Source organism: Haplochromis burtoni, unplaced genomic scaffold (assembly GCF_018398535.1).
Source record: "Haplochromis burtoni strain Fernald_Lab_line unplaced genomic scaffold, NCSU_Asbu1 Contig_102, whole genome shotgun sequence".
In the NCBI taxonomy this organism is placed as follows: Eukaryota; Metazoa; Chordata; class Actinopteri; order Cichliformes; family Cichlidae; genus Haplochromis; species Haplochromis burtoni.
In genome coordinates this window covers 926392-943451 of record NW_024582463.1, presented here as the reverse complement: position 1 = coordinate 943451, position 17060 = coordinate 926392, and the positions used below count along the sequence as shown (strand labels likewise).

General features: G+C 41.0%; 1 protein-coding gene across 2 annotated transcripts in view; it reads left to right on the top strand.

Annotated features, from left to right (window-relative positions):
* Window positions 1-17060, top strand: part of pcxb (pyruvate carboxylase b) — a 299933-nt gene that overhangs the window by 241135 nt on the left and 41738 nt on the right. For both annotated transcript variants that reach the window (XM_042223129.1, XM_042223128.1), the window contains exons 13-16: window positions 2738-2882; window positions 3449-3538; window positions 8604-8825; window positions 13901-14057. In XM_042223129.1, the coding sequence (XP_042079063.1) occupies window positions 2738-2882; window positions 3449-3538; window positions 8604-8825; window positions 13901-14057 (614 nt within the window). The remainder of the gene's footprint in view (window positions 1-2737; window positions 2883-3448; window positions 3539-8603; window positions 8826-13900; window positions 14058-17060) is intronic.

Sequence of the window (17060 nt, the reverse complement as noted above, 5' to 3'; positions counted from 1 at the left end):
TGTGTGTGTGTGTGTGTGTGTGTGTGTGTGTGTGTGAGTGTGTGTGTGTGTGTGAGTGTGATGGCCACAGGCATACTGAGCAGCCTCATAATGAACACATTGATCTAGTACAGCAGAGGAAAAGGACGACCCTCCATGCATTAATAGTGACGTTAATCTTCTCCTCCATTATTTCAGAGTCTTTCATTAGATACGACCGTTGGTGTTATTTCTCTCATGTCTCTGCCCCGTCACATTTTTTTTTAAAATTTAAACTTTTTGATTGCACCCTCCACCTATTACGTTTGTTTACACGTATAAATAATAGATGTGGATGTCGAGAAAATATTCTAAACTTGTCCAGGTGAAACAAAAATATCCCAAGGCCCTTTATTTAAAAAAAATAAAAGACGACTCCTGTGTACTAATAAAATCCTGCTTGTCATAAACTGAGTTTAGATTCTAAACATAAGCTGATAATTTTAGTTTCAGAGTGAAAGTTGGCTTTTTTTGGCCAAAATTGGATGACATGTTTGTAACAGAAAATGAAGATACAAATAGATGGCCAGTGAGACTGACTGGAAACTGAGGAAAATGTTTCTCTGCCCTTTCAAAATAATAATAATCAGAAAGACTTTATTTATCCCCAAGGGCAATTAAGATACAAATCAAGATTAGACAAACCTCGCAGGTGTGGAACTGGTAGTAGGTAGATTTGCTTCACTGTTACAAATGACTAAACCGCGTAGATGTGATCTTTCTGCTAGGCTGCTACTGATGGTAGCATCGTAACGTACCGTCTGCACTTTCCCAAAGTGAACCCTTTAATGGTGTGAAACACATCGCTTCTTTAGCTAATATGTTTTGTTTTTAATCAAACGCACTGGGTTTGCCAGTCTTCATTTGGCTGGCCTGTAGCTTTGATTTTGATCCAATAAAAATGTATTACATAACCATATCCAGCTTTCACAAAGCTGCTTGGAGACTGGTATGTGAGGCAGCAGCATATGATCTAGTTTAATGCAGTTATTGTTGGCAGATTCTGTAAATGGAAGAGGAAAAAAAAAGGTCCACAGGTTTTTGAAGTCTTACTGCAGCGATAGCATTGGGCGAAAATCCCTTTTTGTTTTGGTCCACAGCTTGTAGCCCAAGGCTTGGCAGTGCAGCACAGCCATGTGAATCCTACAGCTCCTGTCGCTTTTGCTCTCCAGCTCCTCTCCCAGTAGTAGACGGCTAAGACTGCAGTGTCATCTTGTGTTTGTGCCCGTATCCCTCGGAAAACAAACCCTCTTTTCCCCTCACTAGGGATGTGATCAATGGGCAAACGTGGAGTTTTCCCACATTTTCACTTCGTATTTTGAAAGAACTAATGGTCTCATTCATATAATTATTTAAAAAAAACTAGTTTTTGCTTTTTCTCTTGCATTCAACTCCATCTTTGCCTTTTATTAGTATGACTAGCATGAGCTTTATATGCCCAGGCACATTGATCTCTCCCCTACATCCCTCCTCTCTCTCAGCACTGCATGTGGGGCATGCATCTGTGTGTGTTTATTCCCCAACTGCCTTCTCCCAATTACATGATTTCTGAGTAGTTGTGCTGTTGCAATCATTTGAAGTCAATCTGGTTTTGACCGTCATCCAAATGCCCAAATTATGGTTGGTTGTTAGGTCAATTGGGTCCATATGTGGGTTACGTTTAATGGGGGCATATGCTTAAAGGTAGTTTGCCTACGTGTGTGTGAGACGGAGACATTCATCTATAAACTGCAGCGATAACTGAGTGGATCGGACATTTATGGGCTCAAGTTTCGTCACGCAGAATACTGGGGTGGTCCTCTGGGGTTCAGTTTGCGTGTGTTGGTTCTGTATACTTGTGTGGATGAGGTTTTCTTTTTAAATGTCACTTAAGAGTCCACATCGGGCCGCATGCAAAGACACTTTTGACAGACTTGGAGAAATTATCTTTCACACAGTTTATACCCCACCGCCCTTCCTTTGGGACATTAAACAGTGATGAACACGTTTAAAGCTGCTTCAAGAATATATTAACGCATACTTTCACTCAGTCCCTCCAACTCTCTGCTCTTTTGTGCTTTTCTTTCTACTAATCGCTCTCCTATTCCTCCCCCCCATCACTTTCTGTGGCTCCTACAACGATTCAAAGCAGTCTAGTCACATTAAGTCAGGCTTGCAACAGTGGAGGGAAAAACAGGCAACAAATCAAGTAATGAAATCAACTCCAACAATTAAATATTTCTCCTGTATGTTCTCCCTTGTTCACGCTCCCTCTCTTGGCTAATTTAGAGAGCTTAATTGGCGCTGTAATACGTTGGAGGCAGGCAAACACCAGCAACATAGAAATAAAATGTAATTAGTTTTACAGTTGACTTTTCTCCCTGTTCCTCACACACGTGTGCTTATCTATTGAAGCTGGGACTGTTTAAAGTACTGCGTTATTAAAATTTTGAGTTTTTTGTGACATTACAACTTGTTTACTGATGTGACGGTAGCGCGTATGCTTTGTATCCTTAACTGTTTAACACTGAGCTCTTACTCGAGACGCTTTCTTCAAAAAAGCAGGAGCTTTTGTTTTTTTTTTTTCTTCAAGTGATTAAATTGCAGAACAGAGCGGCAGCATGATTGTGGTCTTGACTCGCTTGCTTTCATATACTGTGTGTGAGTTTGTGAAAACGAAGCCTTTGTTAATTCAGCGTTTTTACTGACACACGTTCTCCTTTTTTCTCTCCATCTCTAGACCAACATCCCGTTCCTCCAGAACGTTCTGTCCAACCACCAGTTCCTGCACTCCACAGTGGACACCCAGTTCATTGACGAGAACCAGGAGCTCTTCAACCTCAAACCCACTCAGAACAGAGCCCAGAAACTCCTGCACTACCTTGGTCAGTGCAGAAACGATACATTGTAACACTTAACGGTGGAAAACAAATCAATTTACATGATCCATGCTGACTGAGCACTGTCACCATTGATTGTTGGGTTTAGGTTTATTGCCCATCAAAACTGTAGCACTTTTCCACAAAGCTAAGCTTATCTAAGACGAGGCTATTAAGAAAGATTAACAGCTTGGCAACCAACTATATCGAGCAGAGCTGCTTGTTTCTGTAGCTACTAAGAGTTGGGAAAATGATAACATTTCAGGTGCTAAAGACCTTTAGATTAGGTGCTACTCTACGAAGGAGGTCCAACTTACTGATAAGACCAGTAAAGTTAAATATTCTTATCTCAGGCTTTCACCAAACCTTGGGTTTAAAAAGACAAAGCTCAATTCTGTGCAAAAGGGAGATAACCTGGATGTCTAATGTGCAGAAAACCTCTCGCACACAAATGTAGGAGGACACATGTGACACACAAGTCCTATAATCCATACCCTCTTGTTTTTCAGGTTTGCTGGATGTCTTCTAGGCTCCATCTGATTTGTATTCTCTATTTTTATGCTCGTATCCAGGTCATGTGATGGTGAATGGACCAACAACACCCATCCCAGTCAAAGCTAAGCCCTCCTCCACGGACCCCGTCGTTCCTCCCGTCACCATGGGTACGTCAATCCAAAGGCAGTTTCACCAGTCATTGCACACAGTTTTCCCTCACAAATTATTCAGTAAACTCCGATGGCAGCTCGCCCTCCCAGTCAAAAATCAATAACACATCGTCCCAAACCGTAAAAGCATTTGGCTTAACGAAGGTTGGGCCTGAGCTTCAGTCAACAAAATGTTATAAGGAAAAAAAAAAAAGTTAAAATAAAAGAAAGGTTGTGACCCACCAGACGAGTGTCCAGGACTGTTATCATAAAAATATCAAATTGCATCATCCCACATTGAATTTATTACATTTGGACTCATTTAGCAAGGTACTGCCACAGCAAGTGTCACAGGTTCCTCTTTCTCCTGGGGCAGCGTTGCTAAAAATGTAAACACTTGTGTATCCATAGGGCACTTTGGATAAAAGCACCCGCCGAATGACGAATGGTCTGTCGAACGCTCTGATAGCTGTAGGCGGAAAGGCCTTCCTAAATGGCTCAGTTTAGCACTTGGGGAGGTAAAGGGTTTTAGCCCAGAGTGCTCTGCTGAGCTGTGAGTACAGTCGGGGAGAGGTGCAGCTCATTGTTTCTGAAAGCAGAAGTTCTCCGCTTCTCACCCCGCTGTGTGCACGACTCCCTTGTTAGTCTTAAAGGAAAGGCCAAGGGCCAAGCTGGGCTCTTTGATGAGCTGCTTTGGGTCTCTGGAGTGAAGCCACCCCCTTCCCCCCTCAAGGCTAACTACAGTGTTAAAGTACATTTTGTGAAGAACAACAAGGCTGTTTAAATATGTATTTTTAAAGTTACGTGTTCTTAGTTTTACTCCTAAATATGTCTTAAAGTTATTGAAACAAAGGACTTATGCGAATTAATCTGGTCTCCGGGGTCATTTTGCAGTGGTTTGCTTTTTCTCCTTTCTCACTTCTCTGTCAGGTGTAAATGTATTCCATGCACAAACCGCATGAATTTATGCAGCTGTTCCCTTTTGACAGCAACGAAATAGTCAGCCGTAATAATCTGACATGTTTATCAGCACCCCGTTCTGCCTCAGCACATACCACAGCATGCCTAGTAAACATGAATTTATAGCAAAATAATGTGAATATTACGAATCATAATGAGGCATAACTAATCAAATCTGACATCTAAAACCCGTGCACAGTGGAACGGAATGGAGCAGAATAGGAGCGAATGATCTGCGGCGTTTGTGCACGTCTCAGTGTGCATTTCCCCATGCATGCCCTCCACTGTTTTCATTTAGGCAAATTTTCTGTTGAAGGCCATCATTGCCTGTCTCTTGTTGCAGGAGAGCAAACACACATGTGCATGTGCATTAAATCACACAAACCTGACATATGCTGCACCAAATGCTGCAGACAGAGTCCCTTTGTGTACACACACTGCACATACCTACTGTAAGCAGCTGATGAGATAGGTGCATGCAGCACAGGGACGCACAGAGGCATACCTAAAGCCTAGTAATGAGATTTGTAATGTGCTTATATCCTTTCTTTCATTCAACAGAGGGATTGAGAGAAGAGAGGGATTAGGCCTGTATTATCACACTCTGTGGAGAGAGGGATGGAGGGAGGGACAGGGCTATGGAAGGAGAAAGGGGTTATGAAAGGAGGACAGAAGGCTCGGGCAGCATATAATTCCTGTATATGGAGAAAATGGTCAAACGGGTGTGGTGACAGGTGAGACGCAGATAAATTGATCAAGATATTGGCGAGACGGGACAATGGGGAAGATATTTAAAGGATTATTGCTATGTAACACTCTCTGATAAGAGAAAAGCAAAGGTCAGTCACATTGGGATATCTCAATTTCACTTTTAAAGATAAGCAGTAAGCAATTTGGGTCCCACCACACTGAGGAAAGATGGGATGAAAAGTATTCCTGAAAGACATGGCGAGGGTGTTCTGACAGAGCCTGTTAAGTACTCAGAGGCCATTATTTTCTAATTAGGATTTGTAGTCTGAAACGTTCCTTCTGAAGGCTGATTGCTGGTGGTTCATCCATGTTGCAGAAGTACACCTTGTTCCAATTATTATCTGGATTTATTTAATGGGGGACATCTAGAGGTTAATGACCAGATGCCTGTGAGCCCGCTCTAGGAAGGATGACTAATAAAAATGACAGACTATTTTCAAACTCCCCATCGTGCACTGTATTTCCATTTTTGGAATAAAGTGTAGAAGTAGTTTGTTGTACAATAGTGTGTTATAGTATACAGGAAAAAACAGAAACATGGACTTAAATCCTTAAAATCCCCTTTTTGTTTTCCTCTGCTTGTTTTTTAACCGGTTTTTATTACCAATCTTCAAACAAAAATGGCTTTCGCTGCTTTTGCTTCTGTTTTAGAGCATTATAATTGGTCTTTGTGAAATTTGAAGATACCTTAGGTGTTGTGTGTGTATATAGCAAAGTAACTTTATTCACTGGCCATGCAGCTGGTTTTAGGGGGAAAATGCTTTTCCTGAACTTCCAGTCAAGTTTTTAACCAGGCTGTGTGTTTATGAATTATTTATAGACAATAATTTGACAGTTACAGCATACCTGACTTTAGTAAAGCACTAATTAGTAGTCCCACCGGATCTGTCAATTAAAATGTTCCGAAACGCAAACAAACACACTCAACAGATTTTTTTTGTAGAGAGATGTCAACTTGGAACAAAGGTATGACATACTGGTTTTATTTTAATTAGGTAATAGCGATGCTCGGGGCACTGTAGCTCAGTCTTATCGGGTCATATTAGCTGCTGTTGTAGAGCAGGAGAAGAATATAAAGGATACGAGGTATGAAATAACATCAGCCTGAGCAACGGAGAAGGCAAGAAAGCCGGGAACCAGGAGTGAGGTGTTTTCAGTGCAGATGACTGTGTGCAGATTGGTCAAAATCAAGCACAGCAACCTGGGAATTGTATCTCTCTAATAGTTTTTGCACTCGTGTGTGTGTGTGTGTGTGTGTGTGTGTGTGTGTGTGTAAAATCTACTCCAGAGCCAAATGTTTTCTAGGAAACTGTGGCATGCATAAGCTCTGCAGTCCCAGAGCACACGCCCTCATTTTCTCACTGTTCTTTAGATGCGAGGACGTCACAGGTGGTTAAAAACAAAGTTTCTAAGATTTCATTTTTTGTGACAAATGCAACTTTGACAATGAATCATCCAGGCTCCCTTATTCATAGATCTTGATCAGTTCAAACGTCTGTTTTCTGCTTCAGCAGCATGACTTCACAGAGCTCGTCTACTCTGCCAGTGTGAGCTCATTTTGTGTTTCTACGTTAATGTGTTGCTGTGTGTGTGTGAACAAATGTATTTGTGCTGCTGTGTGTGCATGTGTGTTACCCATTTTACTTGTGCAGGCCTTAGAGACAATTATAGCACAGATCATTTGTTTTCGGGGATGAGGTACAACAATAAAAGGTCAAGAGCAAGGATTCAACTACAGAGAGAGTGAGAGAAGCAAGGTTGGAGGACATCTAAGCTGGCAGAAAGTACCTCATTAACTAGTGTTTTTGATTGATGATTGTACACAGCACAGCAAAAATAGGTCCAAATTGTGCTTCCAGTATTTTAATACCTTGGGTTGCGCCTGTGTTTAATTGCAAAGCAAAGAGAAAAAGATTAGGATAGAAGGTTGGTTATAGCGGCGTAGAGCCAGGGCTATGTGATGTTTGTTTTGAGGACCACTAAGCTGTAATAAACTGGAAATGCCAGCATTTGTCTGGGGGATTCCACATCAATTTTTATCTCTCCTTGTGGATGATTTTAGCAGTTGTGTTATGTTTCAATGCTGTATGTGACATTATAGTCTTGTGAGCTAACCAGAAACACTTAAACACTGCCAGCATGTCCAGCAGTCTTCATCTCGGGTCCCTCTGGGATTAGACCGTGCAAGATTTAAAAAGCACTCTTAATGGATGTGATGCTGTTTTCCTGTTAAGAGTTCATCTGTTAGCTGGAATTTTTGTGTCCCGAAAGACTGAAATATCTCAGTTAGTAGATGAGTCACCATCAAAGTCATTGGTGGTACCAAGAGAAGTATACAAACCAAAATTAACCTCAAACTCATTTATGAACACATACTAATTACAAACTGTTAGATGCTCACAAACAAGCCTCAGGCACTAAACATGGTACACGATATACTTGTTAAACATTTATAGCTATTTAGCAAGTATATTGTGGCAGGGAGACTCGGTACAGCCTGTACAGGCTGCAAGTCAGGGCTAAATATTGACTGCATTGTCAAATTTGCAAAAGCAGAATTTGCTTTTTTGATCAGAGACCTAAAATCAGGGGCACATTCCAGAAAACGAAGGACTGAGAAGGAGGAGACGTGACGGGCAAACTAGGAACCATCCTAGAAGTTAACTCTAAGCTGGCAACATGTTGTACGAAGCTCTGTCACTTCTGTTTTACTTAAGGTAGCATCTTAGTTTCTATATAAAACCATAGCCGTAGGAATCACTGTCAGCAAGAGCAAACCATTTTCACAAATTGGTGGGTGGTGTGTCTAATAAGCCAGCTGCTGAGCTTATATTCGTGAATTCTTTTATAGCTGATCTCCTGAGCTGTGGGTGATAGGCGCAGCATTGAGAGATGCCATTACCTCATTAGTAGACGTTATGACAACTGCCAGACCTGCTAATGGCACAACTTAAGAGAAAACTCCATGTTCATAGAGTACATGTGCAAACTGTTTACTTGTTAAACGGGTGTAAATCGGTTAACTTGCCACATACTGTCTGTTTTTTAAAGTCGATACACAAAGACTAAAAAGGGGTGCTTACACGTTGTCTTTACCCTGTTTGAATCAAATGAAACCCTCTTTGCTCTGCACTGCTATAAGTGCAACCCTGTGATGTGTAAATAATTGTTATTTTACATTTTTCATTACATCAATCCATTTTCAGTTCATAGACGTATTTGCACGACCTTGTGTGGTGGAATAAAAAAAATCTTCAAACATCTGATTAATATTCATCACATAGAGCTATATTACCATTAAAGCTTTTCCTTTTGCCTTCTCTTCAGTGTTGCTCTCCTCATTAACGTGCTCTTTCCCTTTCCCCACTATCAGGTGACCCTCCTGTAGGTTTCCGTGACGTGCTGTTGCGTGATGGTCCTGAAGGATTTGCCAAGGCTGTCCGTGCCCACAAAGGCCTCCTGCTGATGGACACCACATTCAGGGACGCTCACCAGTCTCTCCTGGCTACCAGGGTTCGCACCCATGACCTGAAGAAGATCTCGCCATTTGTCAGCCACAACTTTAGCAACCTTTTTAGCTTGGAGAACTGGGGAGGTAAGCTTCCTGGTCGTCACGTTACGATAAACTCGTCCACTTTTGTTGCCCTTTTCGCCCCTAAAAATGTCCTTTGTATGACGCTGAATGAAGTTAAAATTAACTGAGCTGTAATGTTTGATCTCCCATAGGCAGTAGTGGTTTGCTGGCTATCTAGTTAATCAAATCCTTTCGACCTGCTATTTTATTGCATCTCGTCATCAGTGCCTCTCCTTTCTATTCTCCCCGCACTCCTGCTGTGATCGTCATTCATTGCGTCTCGTACTTTTTCCGGTTTGACCTGTGAAACTTGTGTCACTGAAAACAATCTAATTCTTCCACCTGTTCTTCCAAAACGGAGTCCCCAGCAAGTTCCCTCAATAGACAGTGATTGTACCTTTTGCCTACTCTTCAATGAATAGAGAAAATCACACGTTATTGAAACTTCTTGAAGCGTGCGCAGTCCAATAGTGTCCCTGTATAATATGCAATTACTCTGAAATTGGAGCAAAAATGCGAGCAGCATGTTTGAACAGCTGGCTACATGACCAATTATCAGCACTTCTTGATAACGGTCCTGTGTGAAGTGCAATTGTTACGAACTGGTTTCAAAGAGTACGTTCACCCGTTAGAACACTTAGGGCACACACATTCACAGGAAGGATATGCCCAGAGAAGCTCTCGAGGTTGAAACATTCAATTTAATGCTAAATTATATAGAAAACGACCGTGATTGAGGAGATCAGAAGAACAAAGAAGTAAACAACAAATGCCTTTCGCTATTTCAGGTCCTGTTTTAGTGGCCGGTTGGCTAAATGCTGGTTGAACAGAATGAGGTGGGGAAAAAAAGACATGAAAGAGTCTCTGGTGAAAACTCTTTGGAGTTATAAACCCTTTCTGAGATTAAATTCCTCTTGGAAACTGATCATGGTGCACCAGTTAAGGGAAAAGCAATATATTTCATTACTGTGGGAGAGCACTTTGAGCTGATCTCACATTAAGCAACTGTCTACTTACTTCATGTTTGGACAGATAAAAAGGCTATAGCAAAAGTCAATTACTGAGTAGATATTTCAATAAAAAGGGCTTAAATGCTTCCTGGCTTCCATCACCCGGAATATTGTGGTGTTATTATGAGACTGACCGAAGAAGGAGGATATAAATTCAGTTTGGCTGTGTTTGAGCGGCGCGTTAAAGCAAATCTTTAAACAGACTCTGGAAGCTTGTCGCAAACTTGGTTTTTCACTGTGAAGCAAATTGTTGGATAGGTGCCAGAGAAGCCTCCTGTCTGCATGCGTCTCATTGCACGGTGAAGCTGCTCTTGTTAAGGCACGTAACAACCTTTTTTTTTTTTCTTTATTTAATGTCATTTTTCTGTATTTGGCAACTCAAAGTACATCCACGTTTCCAGCAGAGGCCGTACAAAAATGCTTTTGCGCATCATTTGCAAACATAGCTTTGCTTCTGATGATCCCAACACTATAATGCAGTCGGTTTCTCACTGTGGTTGTGCACAGCCTCGTGGGGCAGTTGTCAAGCCTTTCAGAAGCTCTGGTAAATCCTTTTTTTTAGAAATGGCTTGGACGCGTCTGCACAGAACGTTTCGTGTTCCAGAAATGAGGACGATGTCAAACAGTCGAAAAGAGAAAAGACACAGCATGCTTTGAGGCCATTTTTATGGTCAAACCTCGAAGAGAACATCCTTTTCTGAGCAGACAGTTATTGTGGGCTTTAAAAGTCTAAAACATTGACCCATTGGACTGTTTCAAAGCAAGCTGAAGAGCGGAAAGTCTTTGTATAGGTTGAATAGTGTGATGTACATTTAAAAAAGGCCTGGCTACAGCAGTGGCAATTCAAACAATATAGTAAGATCATATAAAGATGTCATTTCCATTTTACACATTGGTTTATTTAGAATGTAGTGATTCTTAAAGGTAGAGTGTGTAATTATGTCTTCCATAAATTAATGCATTCTCATAAATTTAGAATAAATCAGTTAAAAATGCACACAGCAGCAAATCACAACAAAAGTTGGCTCTATTATAAGGTAAAGCCCCTACAAAACGGAGAAAACCCCAACAATCAGACGACCCCCTTTGAGGAAGTGCTTTGGCGACAGGGGGAAGGAAAAACTCCCTTTTAACAGGAAGAAACCTCAAACCTCAGATCTGTAATAGCAGATCGCTGAAGTCGGAGGTTGAATGTGGGCTGGGGAAGTTTACACAACTACTGATATTCTGTCAATAAGCTGATATTATGAGCTGAGGAGCGTAAGATTGATTTCTCTCTGTTAAGAAAACTTTTGGCAATCACGAGAATTGGAAGAGAAAGGTAATCTGCTAGTGGGTCCTCTTGAGGCCTCAGTGCTTCCTGCGTGATATGGTTATGAGTCAGAGAAAACTGCACGGTACTTTCTCATAATTATTTAAACACTTAAAGGCAGATTTCATTCTAAAAAGAGGCACTCCCCTGAAAGCTTCCTGTAACTTCACCGAGTGTCATCTTCTCCATATTAATAATTTAATGTTGATTAAGCCAGTTTTGCAGTAACGACACAGCGTTTAGAGCGCAATGAAGAATCCGCCACCAAATATTTTGACACAAGATGTTCAGTTTGGTGCTTTTGCTCGAGAGGGGTCAGTGTTGGTTTCAAACCCAACATCAGGATCTTTATTTTTTATTTATTTATTTATTTTTTGCCCACAGCTTTTCGTTTGAATGCCTCTAAAAATGTGAAACCTCAAAACAAACCTTAAACTCCAGTGACATTTTACTGAGAATTAAGCGACGACTTTACAACCACCTTCGACCACAGCGCTCCTTTTTCGTAGTCCGTCTCATCTTTTGCCATTGAAACCTTTTTCTGATTTGGGGCGGCGATGCCATCCTTTATATGTACGAGAGGAAAGCGGCTAGGTGAAAGCTTTCAGGATAGTATCCTCTACCCACCCGTTCATGAAAGGGCGGAGACTTCCCAGGACACAGCAGTACAACAAAATACAAATGACTACAGATGGCAATAACAATCCTGTTTTAGCTAAAGTGGTCCTGACTGAAAAGATCTCTGAGGTCACATAAGACTTTATAGAAGCAAGTCACTCACAGGCCAAGTAGTGCGTGCCAAGATGAGTGAATTTCTCTTCAGATAAAATATGTTGCACCTTTTTCATCCTCACTGTTTTTAAAATCCAAAGTTCCCAGACTGACTAGTTGCCAGGCTTGTTTCCTCACCTCATATCGATTTAGGGTGGAAAACAAATTGGACTACGTGCAGTTAAAAGGTTGGCTCTAGCACCCACCGTCCCACAGCGGCCGCTTGTAAAAGTACCTCTAAACAGCTCCTCGTAAATCACTTAATAACCACTGGAGAAATGACGACCAGGCCTGCCTTAAGAAGGCGTCCCTGTACAGTGCACTTTTGTTACAGAGAGATCAGAGGTGGAAAATGTTACTCATCTATGCTAAAGCGAGACGATCGTGTGAATATTGAATTCTCTTACCCTTACTTAATGTCCCTATGTAGGAATGTTTTTGTTTTTTTTAACACAGTGGTCTTAGATGGGGAATATTGCTTTCACATGTTTCAGCTGCTTAGAGGCAGAATGAATCATTGAAGAGATTAAGCCTGTGAAAGCCCTTTGAGGATTAAGTCCTTTCCTGATATAGCGTTCCTCCCCACACCAGCAAAGATGCAGTAAAATGAACTGGGTCACATAATGCGTCTATATGGTTTCCTCAACTATTTTACACTTGGGAAATTTATCAGATGGGGACACAAAAAAGTAGATTCTTAATTGCTCTATGCCATCACGCTGCTATTTGGATGTTGTTCATTACACAAGCAGTTGTGTAATCAGGCGTCTCGCAGGTTTTCGGGCATGCAAGCAGTTTGTCGGTACGAGCGGGAGAGAGTTGACTGCACAAAGGTGGCTCGAGCAAACTACAGTAACAAAGTGGAATCTCAGAGGACGTAAAAACTGAATCAATGTTACATCAAGGCCGTATTGCGCGCGCAGGCAAAAACGATAAATGCTGACATTGGTTTATGTAACTCAGTAATTCACATAGATATTAATCATCCTTATGTATAGTTGGATCTATTGGTATTTGAACAATGGTACTTTTTTTTTTTTTTTCCTCTGTATGCCACCACAGTGGATTTTAAATCAGACAATGAAGAAGTGATTGAAGTGCAGACTTTCAGCTTTAATTCAGGGTACTGTAGTACTACAAGAATTTTGATAGAGGGCTTTTTTTTGTTTTGTTTTTTTGGGCACACATTCAACTCTGAGTGAAAGCCTTTCTTTCCAAAATACAACCCAAAACAGGCAGGCTGCAACATTTTCCTGCCTAACGTCGTGCGTGTGAGACCAGCTGCCAGTCTTCATTTGCGTTATCAAATTATCAGAGTACATTCTGCCGTCCCAGATGAATTGCTCACCCAGCATCATGTTTTGCTATCTCACGTGCAATGAAACATTCATACTAGTATGTTTAACATCAGACAGGATAGCTTGAAGTCATTTCCGCTCCAAGCTATTGGTTTAAGAGATGCTGACATTGGTTAAAATCCCCCCCCCATCCCAAATCTCTTTAAAAATTATGAAGAGGAGGGTTTTTCCTTGGCAATCCTTACATCTTAGAGTAAGGAACAAGCACTTATACTTGGTATTCTCTCCGTGTCTAAACATATGAGTGTTCAGAAAATGAAATTTAATGATGACAGTGTTGGATCAGCAGAATATCACTGGAGGCTTCAATATTTCTGGCTGATATGATAAACGGGTATGAGATTCGCTAATCTACTCCCCCAGAAAGGGAAATGAGCGGATTGCTATCTCTCCTTTTTGCGTCTACCACTGCAACATTTCTTAGATTTTTAAAGTGACTTAAAAAAAAAAAAAAAGAATACGTTTGAATGAACAGTATGTGAAGCTAGCATCGGATATTTCATCTGAGCAGCCACTACTGTTTTAAATCTGCATGTGTTTGTGGGTAATGGGAGAAGTTTGAAATATTATTTTTTTTGATTTTGAGATCAAAGTCGGGGTGAAAGATGAGAGCTGACGTAAAGTGTAACCTGTGCGTGTCTGTAGGTGCTACCTTTGACGTGGCCATGCGATTCCTATCGGAGTGTCCCTGGAAGAGGCTGCAGGAGCTGAGGGCTTTGATCCCAAATGTCCCGTTTCAGATGCTGCTGAGAGGAGCCAACGCCGTGGGCTACACCAACTACCCTGACAACGCGGTCTTTAAGTGAGTGACACGCGCACATTTTCAGATTATTCAGGTTTACTATGAATATGTGTATTCTGAATCCAAATATGTCCATTAATCCAGTGATGAATGCCCCGACATGCACGCATGTCCAGCTTAAGTTGCATTGTCAAAGAGATCTAATGACTATTACAAACCACTGGTGTAGTTTTCAGTATTCAGAGTAAAGTCAGTATCCGTTCATCCAGCTGTGGACAGCTCAGCTGACACTTCGTAACACTGGAGCGGCTTTATCGTTTTCCCCATCTGGCTTTTTTTGTTTCTTTCAGCTGTGTTGGAAACTGTTTTTATTGATTTGTTGAAAAACATGAATTTAATCAGATTTTCTTAAAGCCACCTGCTGCTCCTTCTGCTTTGTCTGTCATTGTGACATTATTTCAGAAATTTTCTGTCGTTTCTATGGGAACAACGTCGCTAACTGTCAGGTTCATGCATGCACTTTTTGTTAAATTATTGAAAATGAAATGTATTGTTGTTCTTGAATAATATCACGCGGAGGTGTTTATTTCTAAGCAAAAAGTACAGCAGAGAGCATTTCTACTCCAGACTTCAAATTTGGATTAAACCCTCCATCAGACCTGTTCTCACTGATTGTTCAGTGGCATACGTCAGCCTTTTCTCACAGTTTCCCTTCCTTAAGAATGGCTTCTTGACAGCTGCCCTTCCTTTAAGACCATTTCTGTTGAGGCTTCATCAAAAAGTCATTTGACAAACTGATGCGTGTCTCAGGTCCTGTCAGGTCTTTGCTGGATTCTTTCCCCCAGTTCTTCAGGACATGACTCTCACATGTTCAGTTGCTGTAGACGATCTTTTAGGCGACTTATTCTTATGCTGTCTGCTTATCCAGTTTCATTAAAATTTTTAAGGCAAGGTGTGCAGACACAACACCAGTTCCTCCCTAAAGTTCCTGTGAAATGGTACGGTCCGAAGACTGAACTGAAAATAAGTAAAAAAGCAAAACGATGTCCAACGACAAACTTTCAAAGACCTTCAAAAAGGCTGGAGAAATATTATTAAAGAACATTTTAGAAAGGTGTCTGCTTCTTTGGAGGAAGACAGTTTAATCGTATTCACATATTTTTCATTCTTTTCTGCTCATGATGTAGTTTGGAATTGAGAAATGATTTCAAAATAACAAAATGTGTTTTCTGTAAACCTTTTGTGAGTTTTGGTTACATCCTTTTGTTACAGAATCATCTTTGTAGATTTTGTTTTGTACACTTGCACAGCCTTTTGAAAGTGAAGGAAACAGAATCTTTCCACCTCTTTTCCACCTCTGAAAAGTGAATATACTCCCCAATGCTCATATAAAATTTGCACAGCACTCTTACACCACATTGGCTTTTTAAATTTTTAAGAACTGTTGCCTAAGTGTCATATATAATTTAGATTTCCCATATCGATAAAAATTAATCAACATACGATGACACTGTTTCTGACAGCTTTATGAGACGAGCTTCATATTTCATGCGGTTTTCCAACCTTTTCAGCAGTTAGCTTCTTGAAGCTCAAGTTAATGACATTAGGGATGTTTTATAGCTACTTGTGTTTGTAATAATTATGTTATAGCATCTGCCCAGCAGTAGTGCGCCTACAAAATAAAAGCTGGACATGTCCAACCTAGCCTTCCAGCACAGTTGCTTCTCCTCTCGATATATCTAATTAGATGCACCGTACGGTGGCTAGCCACAAACCACACAATTTACTCACATTTAATCAGGTCAGTTGGTTGATGTGTTCCTGTTGTCTCTCGGCATGCTTACCGAGGTACACATCATTGATACAGCTGTATATTAGTAATGCACTTAGGGCCATGAATATTGCACTACCTCCACACATGCACCGACACGCCTGCAGTTCTTTTCCAGATGGATTGACAAGCTTACTTTGTTGATGTGCATGAGTAATATATATACAAGCTTACACACCTGCAGTGCATACACAAATATTAGAGCCTGGATCACACAACTACCCTATTCTTACACGTCTACTCTAACCCTCCTTTCCATACGCCAATCATTTATCCCCACTCATAACTCCCATTTTTATGCTTCCATTCGTCTCCCTGCATAATACACTTCTTACCTTCCTTTTAACTCCCTCTTTCTTTCTGTTCCTCCTGGTCCTCGTCTCCCTCTTCAGTCTGCGTCCCATAGGGAGAGTACCATCGAAAATTTGCACATCATTGTGATTAATGACTTTGATCTGTTTGCCCGGCTCCCTTTCCATCCCGCTTACACTCTCACTCCCTCACCCGCAATGTTTTCAGTGCAGCGGCTAACAGCCAAGTGACCTAAGCGTCTTCATTAACTAAATCAAATCAAAAGAGTAATTCCGTTCTATTTAATTGATTTAAATTCTTTTACAGGGTCACAGTACACTTTGGAGGGAGAAAGATGTGAAATGTTTGCGGCCTAAAGAAATGAAGGGGTCATATGATTGCTTACTAGATTAGGACTTTATGAACTTCTTAACAACAAAACTTATCCTCCTGCATTGCATGAATGATGATCACTTCAGCTCTGAGTTGGATATCTAGGGCAATGCAGTGTTTTTCCATTTGGCGCCAGATAGCATAGACTAGACAGCGCTTGTATACATTGTACTGTATTTCTAAATAAAGACTGGACACAGACGTTTGACAGCTAATCCTCTTGTGGCACAAATGAACACACAATGCGTATTTGTTTATTTGCCAAAATAAAAGCTCTCAGTCTGTGTAAATACTGCATTCACAGTAGCACAGCTACAGTACGTACTCACCCCGTTTATGAAAAACCTGATTAAGATACCGAGGCCAAGGCAATAATAGGAGGGATTTACCACTAGCAGCTCGGATAATGAGGCGGCTATACATTTCTCTCCAGTCATTGTGAGCTCCTGTGGGCTGTGTAAGCGTACTTTTCATGAAAATAGTGGGAATATTGTATTTACTCAGGTACAGCAATATTTATGAGTGCCGATATGGAGACGGATATAAAC